Below are 23,102 nucleotides of genomic sequence, written 5' to 3' on the forward strand. Positions count from 1 at the left end.
GGCGGCATGGAATGCCCAACCCACCCACGGTCGTCTAAGGGCCAGAATCTTACTACCGGTGAGGTGGGTCTCTTGTAGCATTATAATCTCTGCTCCCAGCGATTTGACATGGTCCAACACCAACTTCCGCTTAACCCTATCATTCAGACTCCGTACATTCCAGGATAGTAGTGAAGGTTTCAATATAGCAGACATTTTGATGGAAATACATCATGAACAAAATTTGCCAAGAGCTGACAGCCCCAAAGAATGTGTAAAGAGGCCTGACAAGAGAACAGCAAAGTACTACCTGAGAAACAATCAAAAACATTCAACAGAACAATTCCCATTTCTGCCCGGCCCAAACTGAGGCAGAATTTGAACCCCAAACTGAAAATCGAAACACATGTAGTAGGGCTTGTGTAACTACTCAAAGGCTGTATTTTACAGCCGTAGAAGAGGTAATAGGTAGTTTGTGTGTCCAAAGTCCTGTGGTCCGCCGGCCAATGACACGTTTGGCGTGAGCCATGGTATAACATAGGGCTGGAACAACAATAATAATAAAGTGGTATAAAGACCATGCTCACATACTTATAATAGTCCCGAAGAGGAGCAATGCAGGTAAGTAAAAAAAAAAAAAAAAAAACACCCCCCCCCTTTTTTGTCCACATGGCATGCTATCCCATTAAGACTTGAAAGGATAAGAGGAGCCAATGTGCAGATCCAAAAGGAAAAATATACATCCAATGTAATCCTGCGCACCTGTAGCGTGAGCTGCAATACAACACATGGCAATCGTGGCAACATATCCATATAGAACTTATCCAATGGTGAATGGACGAGGGGACAGGAACAGCATGAGTTATGCCAGAATTATTAGCTAAATGAGAAAACCAAAGCAATTGAAAACCAGAAAGTAACATAGAAACCATGCTCACGTGATCATGATGTTCCAGAAGTGGATCCATGCAGGCAATTATAAGGGGGGAGAGAAAAAAAAAAATGCTATTTTATCCCATTAAGATGTAGGAGAGTAATAGGAGCCAAATTGTAAATCCAGAAGGAAAAACTGTATCCAAGGTAAGACCTATGGTGCCGAAGTTTCAAGCCATGCAGCTGCATCCTGAGGAGAGGAAAAGAACTGCGTGCTGCCATTGCGTTGAATCCTCAACTTGGCCGGGTACATCATGGCTTATTCAATCTTTTTATCCCTCAATTTTTTCTTGATATCTTGAAATCTTGATCGTTGGCATTGTACTTCTAGGGAAAAATCAGGATACAAGGATATTCTTGTGTTCTCAAATGATAAATGCGGCTGGGTCCTCGCCATTCTAAGGAGGGCATCACGATCCTTAGCGTTAAGCAGCCTCGCTATGAACGCTCTCGGGGGGGCCCTGGAATTGGCGGGCGCATCGGAATCCGGTGAGCTCGCTCTACTGTAAATGTAGTAGAAAGCATGGCAACATCAAATGACTCCTTCAGCCAGTGTTCAATAAATTTTTACGGCTCTTGCCCCTCCACCCTCTCAGGGAAGCCCAGAAACCTGACATTGTTACGCCGAAGTCTATTCTCCAAATCGTCAACTTTGGTGAGGGACATCGTGAGGGAATGTTGGAGGTCACTAAGTTGCTGTGGTATCGGAGTAGCCAAATTCTCCAAGGCACTGATACGCTGCTCTGCCTCCACTGTGCGCTCACGAAGTTTCTGGATATCTTGTTTAAGTATAGAAAATTCTACCTTTAATTCCTCCGTCTTGGCCGTGACCAAAGTTGTACACGAATCCCTAGATGCTTTTATTTCAGCGAGTAAGTCAGCCAACGTGGGTTCCGTTAGTGCTGCCGGGCTGTGTAGAGGCGATGAGCTTGGTGAGGAGGTATGCGAGGCTGCGCCATCTTTGTTAGGCCGCTCACATCGAGCAAACATTTCAAGCCGCGTTGTAGCCTCTGTAGACTTCTTAGGCAGTTTTCCTGGGCCCATTCTATAACACCAGAACACCGACCAGTCAGGGAAGTAAATAAATCCAGGTTAGCAGGGAATCAATCCTCTTGAACAGGAATTAGTAGCATAGGCCGGCGGAGCCTCGCAAAAACCCGTCTTCTCACATCAAGAGAGAAACCACGACCCTCCTACTTCGAACTTTACATTTACTAGTATTTGTGTAATTTATCACAAATGATACTAAATCAATTCATGCTACTTGTAGGTTATACTACTGACACTGATAGTTATATAATATAACAAAACTAACATATTAACCTGTCACCTGTAATGCTGTCACTGCACGAATGGAATAAGGCCTCCAACTGTGTATTTCCTCTGTGCTTTTACCTGTGGGTGTAGTGTCACCATATATATTAAATCAACTGGCACTCAGTTCAAACAACCCATATTACGTCATGCTATACACAAAACACCATCTACTGGATATCCCATACATTTTATACTATATGAATTCACAAGTAATTACAATAAATGCATAGCATCAAAGTTGATGCAATGCAGAAAGATGATATGCACTATTATTTGAACAAGATTATCAGAGGGTAGCAAACTGTAGACACTGAAGAGAAAATACAAATGTTTTCCAAAACGGAGACCTGCAGCTGGCCCCATGAATACAATGATGTCTGCATTTAACAGCAATACTTTCATATGGGTGGACGGGGAGGCATGTAAAACATATAATTTGATATATTTATTATCTAGAATATTTTGGACTTGGGTTGTTTGTTATCTTTCTGTTATTTGGAGAATCATACCTAAAATCTGCTAAAAAATGCAAACTTTTAAAAGTCCAACTGTTTTTCCATCAACATGGACTTTCGATGCAAGAACAGAACATTTTTGCATCACTTCTTATATGTTAATTTAGTGAAATGCAGATGAATTCTCAGTGACTGGAAAACCATCAGGGCAGCTGTAACACAGTGATTTTACCTTGGTAAAATCTTGATAAAAAGCTACCTAGAATTTCTAAGTTAAATGTAGTACTAGAATTCCTTTAGGTTAATCTCAAATAAGTACTGTTGATATTAGCAAATACAGTTTCAGACACTTACAGACACCACCATTTGTGACCAACTTGGGTTGACCAATAATGCATATTGACTAATCTGGTTTGAGTACTGTGGGCCAATTGGAAGTATATAAAACATTATTAGCTATTAAGACTATTCTCTTTGAATACTTTGGGGTGGTATTTAAAGTTTGCCTTAGGTTTCAGGTTCAGAATAGGTCCAAAGACTAGAAAAGGCCCCAGCAAAAGTAAAAATTCTGTTTTACAGTTTTTACATAGCCCTTCAAACTTCATCTGCAATTCCAAGCATTCCAAAGCTCTTTCAAACTGAACAACACATTGAAAGTTGCATACTGGACATCCCAGATTTATGTGTGTGGTTTTTCCTCAAGTTGAGTATCCAGATAAATTCTTACTTCATTGGTGGCCACCTATTGTCTATCACTGACCCTGAATGAACACAAACAACAAAGAGACAGCTATAAACAGAAGTTAATCCAACATATTCTAAAGACTGCGTGTGACTAGACTAAAGATGTAAGCCTTACTAACAAGTAGACAGTGGGACTGATTAACTTTAGAGGTCAGCAGTACAGCACTATAAAACTTACAGCTCCCTTATAATTTGTCTTCAAAGACTTGAACAATGCCAAAATCTATAACACAGAACAGAAAAAATATAGAACAACCTGTAATAGAAGTTGTAGACCATGAGTCCATATACAGTGAATGTATGTAATACAACAACATGATGATTATAGTACAAGATTTATGAGATTTTAAGAATCCCTTTAACCATCATCATCATCATCATCATCATCATTTATTTATATAGCGCTGTCAAGATACGCAGTGCTTTAACCACTCCACAGCCTCTTCATGTTGACCTATACAAGGTTGCTAGCAAAAATCTAATGGCACAAAACTGAATATACAGTAGTGTAATACAGTTTCATCCACTGAAAATAAGAAACGTTCTAAAAATACTTAATTTACAATTCTGTATAGTTTCTGAAATCAATTCACTTCACAATTGCGCTGAAAATCTTTCTTGCTAGGCTCATGTTTCAATACAATGTAAAGTACAATATTCCTACACAAATTGCCATAACTTTTACCCACAATGCAGCTTGTTTCCCTTAGAATACCATTGCAATGTCGGGCATGCACAAAATTGGCCCCAGCAGGTTGACTTTTGTGTGAAAAAAAACACGAAACCAATTTTTTTGCTGTTATGTTATTGATCCATCCATGCAGAGTGGTGGCAAACTTTTTTTCTCAAATCTTGGTGCAAATAATGGTTGTAAATCGTTTCTTAAATTCACAAATTCACAAGAATTAAAGTATGTGTTAGTCTAAGCAATTTTATTATTTATGTTTTTGTGTTTTCGCCAAACCTGCTGGATAATGTTGTGATGGCAGATTCTTTTAATGGCTTGGATGATTTCTTGAAAAAATAAAATATTCAAGACTATTGGGATCTTTAGACATACAGTTAGTTAGCATATGTATTCATATAGAGTTTATTTATGTGAGTACTACGTTTCATTTGAAAAGGTTGAACTTCATGAATGTATGTTTTTTTCTACCCAAATTAACTATGTCATTATAAAGCACCAACATACACTGCAGTGCTGTATAATAAATGTCACTGGCTGGAAAAGTGATGGATGGAGTGTATTTTTCGCTTAGGTTTCTCACCTACACATGGTGAAGAGGGTGGGTATAATTTGGGGGAGACAAATGTTTTCAGGATGTATAAGATGTATGTTCAGGGCCCTGGAATCCAGAAGCTTTGTAGAGCTTTGGGTCCTAGATGCAAGACATGGCATGACATTATTGACTGTAGCTGTGCCCTTTCATGGACATATTATTTGGGCTGTCTGATGTGAGTGTATCTCACTGCAGAGCTGCAACAGCCTATCTCATTTTTATAAGAGACTCTGGAGAACTGATCTTTTGTTACATGTTCTGTTTAAAACCTGTACTGCTGAGTATAAAGAGCATGAGGAGACCTACTTCAAACTGTTGTCTGTCTTAACTCCAATGCCATTGCATTATAGAAAAAAATTTAGATATTGCATTGTAAATAGATATCACATCCTTAATAGGTGTTATTATTGTTTACAGAAATATTTGGGCCTCATATGTTGATAGGTACATGATAATACTTATTTATTATAATTAATTATTATTATGTACCTATCAACATATGAGGGGCAATTGTGTTATTGATAATGTATGGGTAATGTTAACTTGATAACCTTTACCTCACTAACTGGGGGACTCACTGAAACAAAGTTCTTTGTCCAAATTATTTAGGTATATACTGGAGGTGTTATCCAGTGACATGTTAGCTGCATATGCTGTACATCTGTGTGAATATAAAAATGTCATGGTGAAAAAATATATTTTGAAAGAGTTACTAAATCAAGAAGCCACCAACATTAGTTTCCTGTTGAATAAATATGATTGGTCCTTACACATACAGTATATGAAGTAGAATTGTAGAAAACAGTGCAACCAAAATACCCAAGTTTTTTTTAAAACCCCTGGTGCTGTGAGATCTAAGGTATAAATATGCTCAGTGGTCTGAAAAATATTTTTTTAAATTGTAACCTCTTATCCATCTCTGCAAACTTGAAATAAACCGTTACCCTTCACAAAAATGGAGTAATATAAGCAGTAGCTTTATTATAGAGGTTCCTAGTTAACATCTGAGAAAATGTATATTTTAGGGCAATACCATATTTTTCAAAGTGCTCTATCATAGCAAATATGCATTGTGCTGACCAGTTCCATTGAAATCATTGTTGTTTGGTATATACAGTATCACCTAACCCTGGCTCCTTATATTGTCACATTTCTATTGCTAGCCACTCACAATCACCCCACTACTACCCACTCTGTTAATAGAATTCCTGCCTGGTTTGAAGTTAAACCCAAGCTGCCATTTCCTATAATGGCCAGCCTTGTAAAAAGGCAAAATGGGGCACTAAGTAGTTCACAGAGCTTAATGGAAGGTCTGACTAATAATTTGTTTTGAACACATATTATGGTAGAATTTTCTCTATGTTCTGGGAATGGGGAGCTAAAACCTCTGATGATGCTTTAGATAAGGTTTACAAATGTTTTCTCCATGGACACACATGCCTCTCATAGTCTACACTCATGGACAACATCACAACTGAAATTATCATTTACCAACGTACAGTATATATTACCGTTGCATACATTTTTTAGCTTGGGCCAAGGAAACATTGTAACCTGAACAACTGGAATGCAATGTTCTCCATTGTTCTCAGGAATAACATCTAGAACCCTTAAAGGAGAAGGAAACCTAGTCCGCGCAAAAACCCTCCCCCCTCCCGTGTGTTGCCCACCCTCCCTCCTCCCCCCTGGCCTACCCGTCCCGCTGGGCAAATGCCCCTAACTTGTTACTTACCCTTCTGCGCAGGTCCAGTCTACGGAGTTCACCAACGCCATCTTCTTCCAAGCGATCTTCTTCCTGCTTTGACCGGGGCATGCGCAGTAGGAGCATTTCGCTGGTACGATCTACTGCGCATTCGCCAAAAGTTATGAAGTGAAATTGGAAAACTTTGTGACTTTTGGCGCAGGTGCAGTAGATCCGTACCGACGAAATGCTCCTACTGCGCCAAAACGCCGTTCAAAGCAGGAAGAAGATCGCTTGGAAGAAGATGGTGCCTGCGAACTCCGTGGACTGGGCCTGCGCAAAAGGGTAAGTAACAAGTTAGGGGCATTTGCCCAGCGGGACGGGTAGGTCAGGGGGGAGGTGGGAGGGTGGGCAACAAACGGGAGGGGGGAGGGTTTTTGCGCCGACTAGGTTTCCTTCTGCTTTAAGGTTTATGAGCAAGGAACGTTCTCTGGTGTTACCAAGTTTTCAAGTTTTAGGTAACCCCCAACTACTAGTACAGGTATAACATTAGTTATCTGGAATCCCGTTATACAGAAAGCTCTGAATTACGGAAAGGCAGTCTCCCATAGACTTCATTTTATCAAAATAATCAAAATTTTAAAAAAATATTTCCTTTTTCTCTGTAATAATAAAAAAGTACCTTGTACTTGATCCAAATTAAGACATAATTAATCCTTATTGGAAGCAAAACCAGCCTATTGGGATCATTTAATGTTTACATGATTTTCTAGTAGACTTAAAGTAACAGTTCAGTGTAAAAATAAAAACTGGGTAAATAAAAAATCTAATATAGTTAGCCAAAAATGTAATGTATAAAGGCTGGAGTTTTAGTTACATTTTTTATTTTGAACAGCCTATCTATTTAAAGTGATACTAACTACCTTTTAAAATATGAATGTACATTGAAATTTACCTATAGGTCATGTTGATCATTTTTTGCTGAGAGGTCTGTTTTTTGAAAGTAATTATTAGTTAAAGTTCCTAAACCTGACTGATTCGCCAACCTGACTGTCTCATCTCAGCCTGTCAGTTAAAGTTTGTAATGCTAACGGACTCATGCTGCACAAATATGGCAGCCCCCTCATAGCTGAACACAGGAAGTCAGACAGGCCAATACTTTACAGCAAAATTATAAGTAGCATGTTAAGCCAACATTATGATAGATACGAAAAAAGGTTTAATTTCTGGTGTCAGTATCTCTTTAACCAGTTTTTATTTTTACCCTGAACTGTTACTTTAAGTTATTAAGATCCAAATTATGTAAAGATCAGTTATCCGGAAAACACCAGGTCCTGAGCATTCTGGATAACATTTCCCATACCTGTATTAGCAGTAGCAGTAAAATATACAAGAATATACTAAACCAAAGTGCATATTTGTCAAGGGGCATAATGTAATTATTATTTGTTCATGATGAAAAAAATACATTTTCTTATCCTTGGCTTCACATCTTATTTTGGTTCTAGCTGCATAAAGCATGTCAGACAGCTTCATGTATAAGAATGATGGCACACAGGGCAATGTGGTGCTTATTATTTTTCAAAGCTTGGAAGGCAATGCCAAATTGCCCAAAACTGCCATTTGTGGAGATAGTGCTTGTCATATAATTGTCACTGGGAAATGTGGCAGGCCATGTTTCTATGTGACACTAACCTGACAAGCACTGTCAGAGCAGGCAATGGGAGTGATTTGTAGCAAGCTGCTAGAAATCGCAGGCCCTTGAGCACCCGAATGTGCCATTGCCCTAAGAAATTGCATACAAATCTAATGCAAATTGTTTTACGTTTTACTTCTTACATCCAATTTTAAATTGATTTGACTATGTTTTGTGGAAATTGCATGCACTAAATCCAATTAAATCACTTCTACACTAATAGCAGCTTTGGATTAAAATTAGCTGTACAGGTAGTTTTTATTATAATTTTTTTTAAACTCACCACAGATCTAATACACGCCTCCATGTTCTGTTGTGTACAACGTTTCCTCTTGTTTCTTTTCATGTGAAAAAAGGTCTTTTGTGCACACTTGTGTATAAAACGCTCTTTTGTGATAGACTGAAAAGAGGTGGTTCAAAATAAGTGTGTGCCACAATTTGTTGTGCTTCAAAAATGTATTTAATGTTTAAATTAAATTTAACAGACTTAAGGGATGGTGATCCAAATTACAGAAAGATCCCTTATCAAGACCCCAGGTCCCAAGCATTCTGGATAATAAATCCTATACCTGTAGTACTAAAAAAAAAAGATACTAACAAAACATATTTGTTGAATAACTATACAACCTAGGAATATTCATAAAGCAGGAATACATTATTATTATGCTAGAAAATAGTATGAAATATCTTAATACATAAGAAGGAAAGCAAAGGCTTATAATGCCAGGATAGTAAGTGATCACAAAAATATATAGGGCAATGGTACCTTTAAATAATCAACAATTACCTCTAATGTCAGAGGTAGCATTTTAAATAGAAATCATGGAGAAATGTAAACGTAAAAAGCCTTTAGACTAATGATTTTCTAAAGGCCACATGATTGTGAGCTTTTATAAAGGTCATGGAACTCTGAGGTGACTTCCAATTGTTTTTACAATTTAGAAGAATGTACTGTATATTATCCTATATAATCTATAGTGCCCATAGAAGTGACTATTGTAAAATACAAAGAAAATAGAAGTCGCTAAAGAGTTCCAGGTGGTAACCAGGCTGTACATTTCTCTTTTCTCTCTGTACATAATAAAGAACTGATGGTTGATATTTGTTTATAAGAATATATTTTAAGACTATATATTGCTTTTGTTTATTATAAGTATTCAAATTACAAAAAAAGTTTTAGTAATATAAATGGATGTTTAAATAACTGAATCTAGCCAAGATCTATCAAAGAGTGAAGTTAGTTATGTGCCTTCCTAAGTAGGACCCTGTTGCTCACATTCACAGCACTTTCTTGCAATTAAGATAAAACTTCAATAAAGCCATAAACTCCAATCTTCTATATACATGAAATTGCCTTATCGTGTGAACAGGTGCATAGCATATTCCCAGAAGAGTGGTTCCTGATGACAGTGTATTTGAAGAAAGGTTTAAGAATCACTCCCAAGTGACTTACTAGCAGTTAATGAGAGGGTACTGCTCATTATTGGTGATCATACATGTCTGAATCAGGGGCAGTGCTTTTCCCCCCTCTAATTATCTTTGTTTTCATATCCAATCTTATGGGCCTATAAGTGAATTACCAGTTGACTGATATCATCTCTACATTTTACATTTACGGAATACATATTTGTTTGAGTTACAAATGTTTTAATTAAATAATAGTGCATTATCTTAAAAATTGTAAATTTTAAACAACATTGTGATGCTGAATAAAAAAGTAGTATACATATACATATATATTTAAATTTTCAGAAGAACCAGCACTCCCATATATAAAAAATATCTGTTTTTATTTCTGTTGCATTCCAATGTTTCGGTCCCTATTGGGACCTTTCTCAAACCATGCACCCCAGCTGGATAAGCTACAATAGTGTGCCTTGGAGTGCGGATACTCTTTGGATCGTGATAGATAGATAGATAGATAGATAGATAGATAGATAGATAGATAGATAGATAGATAGATAGATAGATAGATAGATAGATAGATAGATAGATAGATATAGAGAGAGAGAGATAGATAGAGAGAGAGATAGATAGATAGATAGATAGATAGATAGATAGATAGATAGATAGATAGATAGATAGATAGATAGATAGATAGATAGATAGATAGATAGATAGATAGAGATTTATATATATATATATATATATAGATAGAGATATATATATATATATATATATATATATATATATAGAGAGAGAGAGAGAGAGATATATATATATATAGATAGAGATATATATATATATATATATATATATATAGATAGATAGATAGATAGATATATATATATATATATATATATATATATATATATAGATATAGATAGATAGATAGATAGATAGATAGATAGATAGATAGATAGATAGAGATAGATAGATAGATATAGATAGATATAGATAGATAGAGATAGATAGAGATAGATAGATAGATATAGATATATATAGATATATAGATATATATAGATATATATAGATATATATCTCAATCAAAAGAAGTTGCACTCACAAGTCTGAGCAGAAAAATAATGAAGAAAATTTTATTGTGAATGCCCTCAAGGCTGATTCCTCAGTCTTTGTCAAAGTCAATGCACAAGCAAAACCACCATCTTAAATACCCTGTATGGGGGGAAATGGGAGTGACGTGCAGTGTAACATGATGTAAGCAGTGTGGGCATATCAAATTTCTAAGGTTCAACCCCTATGTGAATTATAAATAGGCTATGTAAAAAAAGTAAAAAACAAAAAGAGACACAAAGAAACATTAAATAGTGAGAGGAAGTAAAAGTAGAAACAAAAGATGATACAAGGTGCAAAGGGAAACCTGTAACAGGAGCTGTGCACGAACAGTACCAAAGGGAGCTAAACAGATAGCTGTGTCATGTGTGTCTCATGATACTTACTTGCCATACCCAAAATATTAAATTGAAGCAAGAGCGGATTACCTGTATTCATAGAAGAGAGTCAGCGTGAATATATAGTGAATAAAGTACCCCCTCTTGTAAATTATAAGGATATTATAAGTTACCGAGGAGTTTCATGACCATATAAAAACACGAGGCCGAAGGCCGAGTGTTTTTATACAGGTCATGGAACTCCGAGGTAACTTCTAATATCCTCATATTTTACAACTGGGGGTACTTTATTTATTATAATACACAAATTTCAATGAGTCATGTGACAGAAATGACATCAGAACTCACCGTTTATAACTGATGACATCAGAACTCACCGTTTATAAGGATATAATTTACAGGATATTCATGGCTTTTGTGTATTATATATATATATACAGCAGTATTTGTCATACATTCTAAAAGCAGCGTCGGACTGAAGCATTGGGGCACACCGGAGCTGCGACACCAAGGGCCCTCCTGGCAGTCAAGAGTCCCCCCTCCTGACATCCAAACACCCTTCCCTGTAACCAGCATTTTCATTCAAATCTGCAAAATCTCAAATCAAAGTCTAGAAAAAACGAATTGAAAAATAATATAAATTTTGCTAATACCCCTTGATTTCTACATGAGCCTGCCAGCATTTAGATGCTGAATTTTTATATTGATGTTTTTTTGCGGTTACTAAGGGGCCTGTTTATTAATGCTGTGTAAAAGTTTTATTTTACACCATGTGAACTCCAGATTTACCACCGTTATTTTACACTGCTTCAGACTTTTGTAAGTAAATTCTGGCGGAAGTTGCTCTTAGAAAAAGTGTGTAAAAAAAATGATGCAGTTTTTTACACGGCAATGCCTGGCGATTAAGTCCGACACAATAAATCTGCCCTTAATCTTTAATATTCAAGTTCCATAAACTCAGGTTTGTGTTTTGCGATAATAAATACGTTGAAAATGTATATATACAGTAAAACTCCCATTTTACTTATTTTAGGGGACCAGAAATAAAAATATAAAAATGGTATAAAATCACGGAAATACATTATAAAATGGGTTCAAACTTAAAATTAGGTTATGCAAAATTGAGGTTTCATTGGGGGTTATTTATAAACATTGGGCAAATTTTCACCTGGGCAGTATCTCATGGCAACCAATCAGGTGATTGCTTCCAGTGTTCAACCTACAGCTGGCTGAAAAAAGCTTATCCCTGATTGGTTGCTATGGGTTACTGCCAGTGGCAAATCTGCCCAGTGTTTATAAATGAGCCCCAGTTCTGTATTTAATACACAAGATCCATAAATATCCTGGCATTCCAGGACCAGTATAAAAGCACTTTGTGACTATAATTAGTTACTGCTTAGTGACGTCTTATTACATGACTGACTGAACCTTGTGTATTATAAAAAGTAATAGTTGAATTCTTTTTTTGGTTACCAAGTTGGGTGACTATATCAATGGTTGAGGCAGGCAGCATTTTGAGGTAACTGTACATTACTTGAAACAAGGCTGGGGAGACAAATATTTGTACATTTCTAAAGATTTGGACTTGAATGGCTGAGCCTGTAATGAGTCAGCCTTATTTTACATGTTTTCCATCATGTTTACATGATTTTTCAGGGATTTTTAAACATGTAAATAGCTCACGCTGAAAACTTTCAGCTATTGTGAGCAGGGCCAGGGAAGCAGGACGCTACCATACACCAACCCCCCCTCTGAGCAGCAGATGGGCGCACAAAAAGGGAACATACAATGGTAGGTTCCATGGAGCTCCCAATACTCCAGAACATACAAAGCAGGGAATGTCCAATTGGACACTATGCAATTGTTCAACGCGTCCCAAATGAAACCGTAGTCAGATAGGTGGAGGGTTAAACAATGTCGTGTCGTTGAAGGGAAAGAACAGAGATTCTTTTCCACGTTCGGAACAATAAACAGCGGCTAACGGAATTGTTGCGCTTCGACTGTGAGCGGCTACTTTTGGCCGAACAGTCCTTCTCTACACACACGACATCAATTTAAAGCCGTACGCGTAGTTTCCCCAGCAGCACTAGGTTGTCCCACCTGCGCCTTTCATTGTGTGAGTAGGTCTGCGTTTAGGCTTTTGGGACGTCGCCTGAGCGCTCAGTCCTCCATCTCCTCACAGATAATGTTATAGACGCAGGGTCAGTAAGGGGTGGGAGCATATCCAATATGTACACACGGGTCAGGTACAGAGGAAGCAAAATGTAAAGCAGCAAGTTCGAGTATTTGGTTGTTGGAGTTTTGGGGAGGTGTTTGTGTGGATGATGGAGAGGGAAGGGGGTGCCCTGATAATTGAAGGAGCAGGTCGGGGGAGGTAGAAGAAAGAATGGGGAAGGGAGATAAGCGACACACACAACAGGAATGAACAAAAAGCGTGACAGCAGGGAACAAGAACGCGAGAAGAAGTGTGACAACTGAACGGAAATGGCGCAGGGAAGGCAGTAAAATAACTGGAAAACGGAGCTGGAACGATGTGTAGGGATCCGCAATTGAGGGGCAGTTTGGGGGAGGGAGTGTGAGGAGGTGTCGGCACAAACGAAGGTCTGACGGGGGGATGGCGCAAGGTGCAGCGTTCCATGGCCCTTCCCCTGCCTCCTCCCTCTCCTCCAGGCCTGGCTGTCAGGCACCGTAAGGGCCTCTGTCACTGGCGGCCGCGTGGCCCCGCCTCTTCCTCCTCTCATGTTAGGTTGCCTCCCCTCTTTTGTGAGTTATAGCAACTGTTGCCTTGTGAATCCAGCGCCATAGCCACCGTAGTCCTGGCGACTGTTACCCATCAACAACAACTACTCCTCTCCTCCTCATCCTCCTCCTCCACCGCCACCACCACTACCATCACCTTCTCTCCACCCTCATCATCATCATCATCATCCCCATCACCCCAACAACCAACAACAACATCACCACCACAATAAGCCACAGCCAAGGTGAATATTATTATTATTCTTCTTATTCTTGCTGCTACAATGGTGTGTATGCGTGTGAGTGTGAGTGCAGTTCCGTGTCTCTTCCCCTTAGCCCGTGCTGCTTCCTCTTGTGCTGCTGCTACTGGTATCCTTCCCTGTCATTTCATTTCTCCTTTTGTATCTCAGATCGCTCATGTGCTCTGTGCTGCCCGTGTGTGTTCCTGCAGCTACAGTCCACCTGTGTAATTATGCTGCCTCTGTGTCTTTAATTTCCCCCCCCCCCTTTATGTCTGTCAGCCTCCCTGGTTTGTGTGTGTGTCATGCTGTCTGGGATCTCCAACCTGCAGCACTGCTAGGCTTGTTGAACTACAAGATCCCAGCATCCTTCCTTGTGGTGGGATACAGTGAGCAAAAGCTGGAGGGCTGCTGGTTGGACAGCCTGTGTGTGTGTGATGGGAAGGAGATGACAGAAGCAGTGAATGCAGTCAACACTTGGGCATTTCTAGGGTTAAGTCCCCTGTGTGCATTTGCAGATCTTGTGGTGTATGGCATGGATCTGGCCTGGAGGGGGATGATGGTTTTGCATGAATTACTGTATGTTTTTTTCTATTGCCATGCTTTTTGGAAATGCATTTCCTCCTACAATGAATGAAATCCTATGCAGTGTTTGTAGAACTGTGTGTGACATTATCCTCTTTTATCTATTTCATTGCTGATTACTGACTTGCTGCGAAAGTGTTGTTTCATTTATGGGTTTTGTGTGTTTCCTACACATGGGAAGGGGGGAGGTATTTTTTTCATTGTGGCACCTGCAGTGCTGGGAGAGCCTGGAAGTCTTTATTAGCCTTCTTAGCAATGAATGAGTGAACTACATCTTTCTTTTGTGCTGCACAACTCCATTCAGCACTTGCACTCCTAGGACATTATTAGCAGACTGGGATTCGGTGGGGGAGGGCTAGAGATTTCTTGCAAGTTGTACAGGTGCACGTTTCATTTTTCTGGATCCCTCTCAAACCCTTTGTACTTAGTGATGATGGGGGTAAGACATTGTTTTTTGTTTGTGATGCTCTCTGCTTCTTCATGCAATATTGTTTTCCTGAGGTTGTGATTTAGCACACAAAAAAAGAAACTAATATACATGCAGGGAATTAGCATACTTGCCAGGCTGTTGATTGTCGGGTAAAACACTTGGCAGTTTTTAGGAGTCTACAAAGATCAGCCATATGTGCCGGTTGGGCATCAGCTTTTTTTTTTAACATACTGCTGGAGTAATGTCATGTCTAAGTTGTTTAATCCCTGTGACTCTGACTGGTGTTTATTCCCCTTGGCTGAAATCGAAGATCGGCTGATCATAAAGAATGTATGAACCATGTGAACTCAAACTGGTTGTATTTTTATTATCTCCTAATGTCTTTCAGTCTAACAGATGCTGTTTTAGCTCATATTGTTCGGTTTTTGTTTTAGGTTTGGGGTACTGGTATTGTCTTTTCAACCTTATTTCACAAATGTTGTTCTTTTTCATTCATTTCCATTGTTTTTAAGCAGACAATAATTCTGTTCCCCTTTTTTAATTTGGAAAATTAAATTGTCATCAGTGTGTTTAGTGGCACCAGTGTAATTTAAATAGTGTTAAAAGTGTTTAGAAGAATTCATTGGCATTCGTTTTCACACAGTATATATGTAATGCATCCACTTGCAAAATATATGTGGCTATGTGGTATTGTTTTGGAAAAATATATTTTTTTGAAGCACAGTAGTCACTTTTTGCAATTACACACGGATGTTAAATATCACCTACTTTTTTTTTGTTGATAATTGTGCCAACAGAGGATTTATTGGACAGTGTATCCTCTGAAAAAAGTATCTGTAATAATTGGCAGTGGCTGTCAGTAACCTCTATATTTCTGCTTGTCCTGGGCTCATGTTATTTTAATGTTTTTCTTTCTTTTTGCTTTAAACTAAATAATACTTCATTTTTATTATGTATTCAAATTGACAATGTTTCACAGTCAACAGTGCACACAACTCTTTAAAAACACTGCACTATCATATATTATTAAGTAGTAACATTCTGACATGTTGGACATGCTGCGTGAACCTTATGTCAACAATGGCTGTTGGTTGTGGGAGATGTTATTCAGCAAAAAGTTGGTGGACTATAGTTTGGCCATTCATGAGAAAGAAGGGATTATTATTATTAACTTGTATTCATAACACACCAGGATATTCCACACCATTGTACAATAAAAAGGTGTTAACATTAAACATACAAGAAAACATGCAAAACAACCAGTTACCAATACAACAGTTGGGATGAGCTTAAAAGGAAAAAAATGCACATGAATGAAAATTAACTTTATTATACATACTTTACCAACAGAGAGGTTCTAAAGCCCTATAACAGGAATGATCCATTTGATCAAAGCTGTCCAAGGGTGCTTGCCATCTTGGATGTTTTTAGGCCATCTTTTGAATGTCCACTGCACATGCTTAGTGTGCTCTGTGCAGCTGAACGAAAGCTAAACTTTGGGGTAGTTACATTGATGCAGAATGCACTGGTTTATGAGCTAACTTGTAATGTGAATCTGAATGAATTACAAATTAGCTTCGTATTATGATATCTAGTGAACCTCAGTTTGTAAAATATAAGGATATTATAAGTCCATGACCATATAAAAGCACAATGCCGAAGGCTGATTGTTTTTATACAGGAACTCCAAAGTGACTTCTTAAATCCTCATATTTTGCAACAGGAGATACTTTATTTATTATAATTCACATGTTACAGAAATTGCATCACTCAACTTTGGTTATAACCAATGACATCACTAAGCACCTTTTATTAGGATATACTTTATGGGCTATTCATGAGTCTTGTGTATAGTGAATAAAGTACCCCCTCTTGTAAAATATAAGGATATTATAAGTTACCAAGGAGTTTCATGACCATATAAAAACACGAGGCCGAAGGGCGAGGTCATGGAACTCCGAGATAACTTCTTATATCCTCATATTTTGCAACTGGGGGTACTTTAATTATTATAATACACAAATTTCAGTGAGTCATGTGACAGAAATGACACCAGAACTCACTGTTTATAACCAATGACATCAGAACTCACCGTGTATAAGGATATAATTTACAAGATATTCATGGCTTTTGTGTATTATATATATATATACTGTATATTGAAAATTAGTGCCTCCTTTTTTGTGTCCGTTAAACATACTGTAAATGAATGGTAAGATTTTCTTCAGGGTAGAACAAGACAATGGGCTATAGTAATTTTAGTATGAAGCATATGTGAAGTCTCTGATGAGCTGCAGCAAATTAATTTATATTAATATACTAGCAGGACATGGCTCAATGGGAAGCTGTTCTGCACTGGAGTCCTGATTTCAATTCTGGCTTGAGCACTATCTGCAAGTAGTTATATAATGTCCCATTGTCTGAATGGGTTTCTACTCACAAAAAATACACATTAACTGGCTCCTGATAAAATTGGCCTTAGTGTGTGAGAGTGATAGGGAGTTTAGATTGTAAGCTTCGCTGGGGCAGAGGCTGATGTGACTGATTAATAATCTCAGTGAAGTTCTGCAGAAATGTGTCAGTGCTATATAAATACCAGGGAATAGATGAATAAAATGATTTCAGGTGTTTTTATCAATTGGGAGTTAATAACTCGATAAATACATTGCATTACATTTCAGTTGCAGAGCATAAAAGGAAAATTCAAATGGAAAAATACCCACAAGTAAAGCAGTAGCCAAATAGTTATAAAATTAAAAAATCTTTATTGGCACATATATTAGACACACATTTTGTGCCTAAATGGGGAATTACTCATAGGCTATGAGTAGGTGCCCATTTAGGCACAAAACCCATTAGGCTAATGCATGTCCTAATAAGGATTTTTTAATTTTATAACTATTTGGCTACTGCTTTATTAGTAGTGGGTCTTTTGCGATTTGAATTTTTTTATACTCTCTAAAATGATTGGTAACCTTTGGATTCGGGATTCCCTGGGATGGGACTACTATATAACATTTTCTGTTTATTCGATTTATGATTTTTGCTCATAGAGCAGAGCCACACACCACTACTTATTTATCTATTTATGATGGAGAAGCCTCTGCTTCTAAGGAAAGTTTCTAACACAAGCTGTTGGTAAGATGTGTTTGTAGGCCAAACGGGTTCATAAAGGAAAAATATTATTAATATATTTACATTTATTTTTGTTTACTTTATGTGCACTTCTAATTGTTGCTGGGCAAGTATCCCTTTTCAGAAGGTAGGTTCTTAAAATTATATTTTAAAAGTGAAACTGGACTTGTCTTGCTAAGCTACCTTACCATAGTCACTCTGCTAATTAAGCCAAAAGTCGGTCAAGAAAATCTTGTGCAAATTATAGTGTGCAGTCACAAAAGAAACTATATTATGATTGTGGGCTAGGTTACATCAAAAGAGCTAGGCCCTTCAAAGGACAGGCTGAGTGCCTTGAAAATGCTTTGCAGGGCCCAGCTCTGCTCACAGACCTTAAATTAAACTACGCTTGTGTAGCTACTTCCCTTATGGATTTTTATTAGGATTTAGGCAGCTCTATCAGACCCCAAGGCCAGCAGCCATATGTCTTATAAGTAAGCCCCTTCTCTAACAGAATTTCCTTATTTCACCTGTAGCCCTCCTTCCCTTACCTCAGAGTGCAGGGATATGTGCATAAAGTACCATGCACACCAGGGAGGCACATAGTGCACACAATATGTCCAGTAGTTGAAGGAAGAGGGCCACATTAGGGGAACACAGCGGATTATTATTTTCTGTGGGATAGTCGTATATCCTGACTTCTAATGCAACTGTAACAAGTAAAGGGATATTGTCATGGGAAAACATGTTTCTTTCAAAATGCGTCAGTTAATAGTGCTGCTCTGAAATCTAATTTTCAAAATAACAAAATGTTTTTTTTATATTTCATTTTTAAATCTGATATGGCGCTAGACATATTGTCAGTTTCTCAGGTGCCCAGTCAAGCGACTTGTCCTCTGATAAACATCAGTCACTCTTTACTGCTGTACTGCAAGTTGGAGTGATATCACTGTCCCTCCCCCCTTCTTAACCCAACCCCCAGAAGGCCTTCAGCAGAACAATGGGATGGTAACCAGATAACAGCTCCCTGGTATATATAAGAACAACACTCAATAGTAAAAATCCATGTCCCACTGCGACTCCTTCATTTACATTGAGTAGGAGAAACAATAGCCTGTCGGAAAGCAGTTCCATAGAGCAGCACTGGTTCTTAGCACATGACCAGGCAAAATGACCTGAAATGGCTTCCTACACACCAATATTACAACTAACAAAAAATATATACTTGGTTCAGGAATTAAATTTTATATGGTGAGTGAATTGTTTGCAGTGTAAACAGTGTAATTTAGAAATAAAAACTACACCATAAAAATCATGACAGAATACCTTTAAGCACAAACAGAGACCATTTATTGCTTGTGCTCTCTCAGTTGTTGCTATATACTGTATTTATATATATTTGTTGTGTCATTTTACAGAATGATATCCTTGCTGGTTAATTAGTAAAAATATATCCACTGCAGGACAGTTAAAAAAATCTGATCTGAATGCTTTCTTTATTAATTAAATAGAAGCATATTACTGTTACACTATATTGGGCCCATGAAATAAATCTGATCACCATAGCGTCACTTTATTGAAAAGTTAAGCAGCATGGTACTAGATTCTATTCAGCTTAATCTTTTGTAATCATCTGTAGTTTTACACAGTAAGGTGCAGAATGATTGAATGTAAGTAACACAACATTCTCCCTGATGCATAATTCCTTCATTCAGCACATCTTTGATTAGGATTATTGCAAAACATATGAATATGAAACAAAAGAATATCAAATTAAAAATACACACTGGCATTTGTTGCTCCAGCCAATCAGGCATCGGTGTCTCATATTAGAAACGCTACTATGCAGTGATAAAAGCACCCTGCTCAGTATTACCAATTTCCATATGTTTTAATTATGATTTTCTGTTTTTGACTTTAGGTTAGTCGGATGATGCCTGTGCACCTCCGTTTTATAATAGTACCCCAACTTCATTGTAGGATTTGTTGTTCACAAAATTATTGAACTGTTGAAAAGTCTAAACACTCTCCAAGGTGGTATAAATATTAAAAAAAAAAGAAAAATAATAATACTAAAAGAAAAAAAAAATATATATATTGTATGTTAAATATAAAATTTGTCGTCTTATGCTTTATACTTTTCTACACACCATATACTGTGCACCCAGAAGGTTACGTAAAAACCACAGTAAGAGTTCAAGATCTGGTGTGTATGTACTAACTCCTTAATTGCTCTAGATCCTGATCCCTACACCGCTAGTATAAAACTACCACCATTCCAGTGTAGTAAATTTTACATTTGTGGTTTGCACCGTGATCTATGTCATGGTACACTTTACTTGCAACATGGGGAATGACAGTTCTCCACTACTTAAATGCCAGGTTGTGGCATTCACCAAATATTATTTTTTTAAAGGGGGGGTTCACCTTTAAGGTAACTTTTATTATGTTATTAAACGGCCAATTCTAAGCAAGGATTCGTATGATCGGATCTTTGCATCTATGGCCAGCTTTATTCAAATCAGTGCATGGTTGCTAGGGTAATTTGGACCCTAGTTACCAGATTGCTTAAGATGCAAATTAAAGAGCTACTGAATAAAAAGCTAAATACCGTAACTCAAAAATTACAAATAATTAAAAATTAAAACAAATTGCGAATTGTCTCAGACTATTACTCTCTACATGATACTAAAAGTTATCTCAAAGGTGAACAACCCCTTTAATGTGGTAGAAAATATATTTAATACATGTAATATAATATACTGTCCCTCAGTTCTGCAGGATAGTCTCTCCACTATTGCCATGCTAATCAGTAAGAGGGTTCCTAGCATTTTGCCCACAGTGGTTTAACCTTTCATTCTCCTTTAAATAGAGACAATCTGCTCTACATAAACAATTGTTTCAGACTGTATCTTGGGTACATAGAGCAGGAGTTCATTATACAGGTGATTTAACTAGGGAGGGGAAGTTGCAAAATAAATGTACTTTAAGGGGCAGATGTATCAAGGGTCAAATTTCGAGGGGTTAAATCCCTCGAAATTCGACTGGGGAATAGAATCGAATAGGGAATTCGGGTGAATTTACGCGCTGGCGAATAGTCGAATGGGCGAATATTCTCCCGGCAAATAGTCGAGCGATCTAAGGATTTTCATTAGATCGAATGATCGATCGAATGCCTTTTTTTTCGATCAAAAACTTAGAAAAAAAGCCTATGGGACTTTCCCATAGGCTTTTAAAGCAATTCGGTAGGTTTAATCTGGCGAAGTAGGCAGTCAAATGATTTTTAAAAGAGACAGTATTTAGACTATCGAATGGGCGAATAGTTGCAGCGTTTTTTCGCTCAATCTATTCGAATCATTCTACTCAGGCGAATTTACGCCAATTCGATAGTCGAGGAGCACAAAAAACTCCTTGAAAGTGAAGTTTCACTAACTCCTAAATATTTCTTAATTAAATAGGCAAAAGGACATAACTTATTTTGTTTTGCTACTGCCTTTGTAGCTAGTAATTCTATGCTTAACCCCTGCTGCTCTGCTATCTTTTTAGGCTGGTACAGTAAAGACCTGCACGGCTCACATGAGCATTAGGGCCTCTGAAAGGCTTCATGCTGTTGAGTACAAAAGTACAGGCACATCTAGTAGTTCAGTAGAGAATTACAAGCTACAGGGAGTACTTTTTATTTCAGTTCCCTTCTCCTAGAGATTCAGTTCAGAAGTGATATTAAAACAGTAATGTGCTAGTAGCTGAGCTACAACTCCCAAAATGCCATGAGAGCCATCAGCTTGACAGCCACAGATGACTGCGGGCAAAGGGGAAAGAGCAAACTGGGGATAGATATTTTTATAGATACATTGAAACATTTGTAGCAAAAGGACAGGTACTTCGTATTCTCTGCCCTGATGACTGAGACTGTGGATACAACGTAAGACAAGCCAACTGGTTACTTAACAGACCTGTCTTTGCTGGGAACGAAGACTTTTGCAACATTGTTTAAAAAGTAACAATTGGTATGCTTTCAATATCAATTGTTTTTACAAATAACTTTAAAAGCACTAAACATTTTTAGTAAATGTATACTGAAAAGTTGCTTAGAATTATGTTTTCTTTTATAAGGCAAATTTTTATATTTGGGATGGCTTACCCTTTAAGTCTCAACTAAATGGTTAAGAATCCTTTCTTTAGTGAATGACCCTCTTTTAAAAGGACCTGATACACTATGTGCAAATTAATTTATCTTCCTTTTTTTGCCCTAAATATAATGTCATACTTTGTGCAATATACGTTATGGCTGAGAAGCACTTGACAACAGCTGCAACCCTAACCCCAGTGATAATAGAAGTTAATATTAGTGGTATATGCCTCAGCAAAGGCATTAGCTTTTACTTATACTATGCTACAGGGAAATAAATGAAGAGAAAACTAACTTGTAAGGTGTATTTTACCTGCAAATGTTTAGATTATTATTCTTTGCACCTACAGTATGGATACCTGGAAGCCAAATGTGACAGATGACATAATACTGACTTGCATTTAGTAGATTAGGTATTATATAATATATTGCCTGACAGCATGCTTATAAAATGTATAAATGCATTCACTGTTTTTAATGCTAAGGGTGCCTTTTTCTTAAATTCAGCCTATTTGCTGTGTGTACAAGAATCGGTATTGCACCGACAAATTAACAACATTGCAAGCTGAAATAGAATGAGACAATGAATAATATATGGCTCCTCCAGATGGGCGGATGAATAATAAAAGTATGTGCAAGGTGAATGAATGGAATTCTGCGCTGCCTGACTGACTGACAAACAAATATCCTTTAGACTGGAGGAGAGGTCAAGAAATGTGACCTCATTTTAAGTAATGTAGCCTGCTTTATCGTCTTATTAAAGAAGCAGTCTTGGCAGCTAATTATTACAATGCTTAATAAAGACAACAGCTCCATGGGGATAAAGATGAAGCTCAGAAAATCTCTTAATGATTTTTTTATTTCTGTGGACCCTTTTCCCCCCTAAAAATCTAAAACCTTTTGAGATTAAAAACATGAACTAGGAATGT

General features: G+C 37.5%; 1 protein-coding gene across 8 annotated transcripts in view; it reads left to right on the plus strand.

Moving 5' to 3' along the window:
- The first annotated feature begins 13,081 nt into the window (after positions 1-13,081).
- Positions 13,082-23,102, plus strand: part of rfx3.L (regulatory factor X3 L homeolog) — a 178,748-nt gene continuing 168,727 nt past the window's right edge. For 3 of the 8 annotated variants that reach the window (XM_018258400.2, XM_041564092.1, XM_018258432.2), the window contains exon 1: positions 13,082-13,921. Coding sequence is in view for 4 of the 8 variants with exons in the window: in XM_018258393.2 (XP_018113882.1) it covers positions 14,931-14,939 (9 nt within the window). In the remaining 4 variants the exon portion in view is untranslated. Of the gene's footprint in view, positions 13,922-13,970; positions 14,940-23,102 lie in introns of those variants that run through there. The other 5 variants (XM_018258393.2, XM_018258425.2, XM_018258407.2 and 2 more) reach the window with 3 other exon arrangements.

The sequence above is a fragment of the Xenopus laevis genome, chromosome 1L (genome assembly GCF_017654675.1).
Source record: "Xenopus laevis strain J_2021 chromosome 1L, Xenopus_laevis_v10.1, whole genome shotgun sequence".
Classification (NCBI taxonomy): Eukaryota; Metazoa; Chordata; class Amphibia; order Anura; family Pipidae; genus Xenopus; species Xenopus laevis.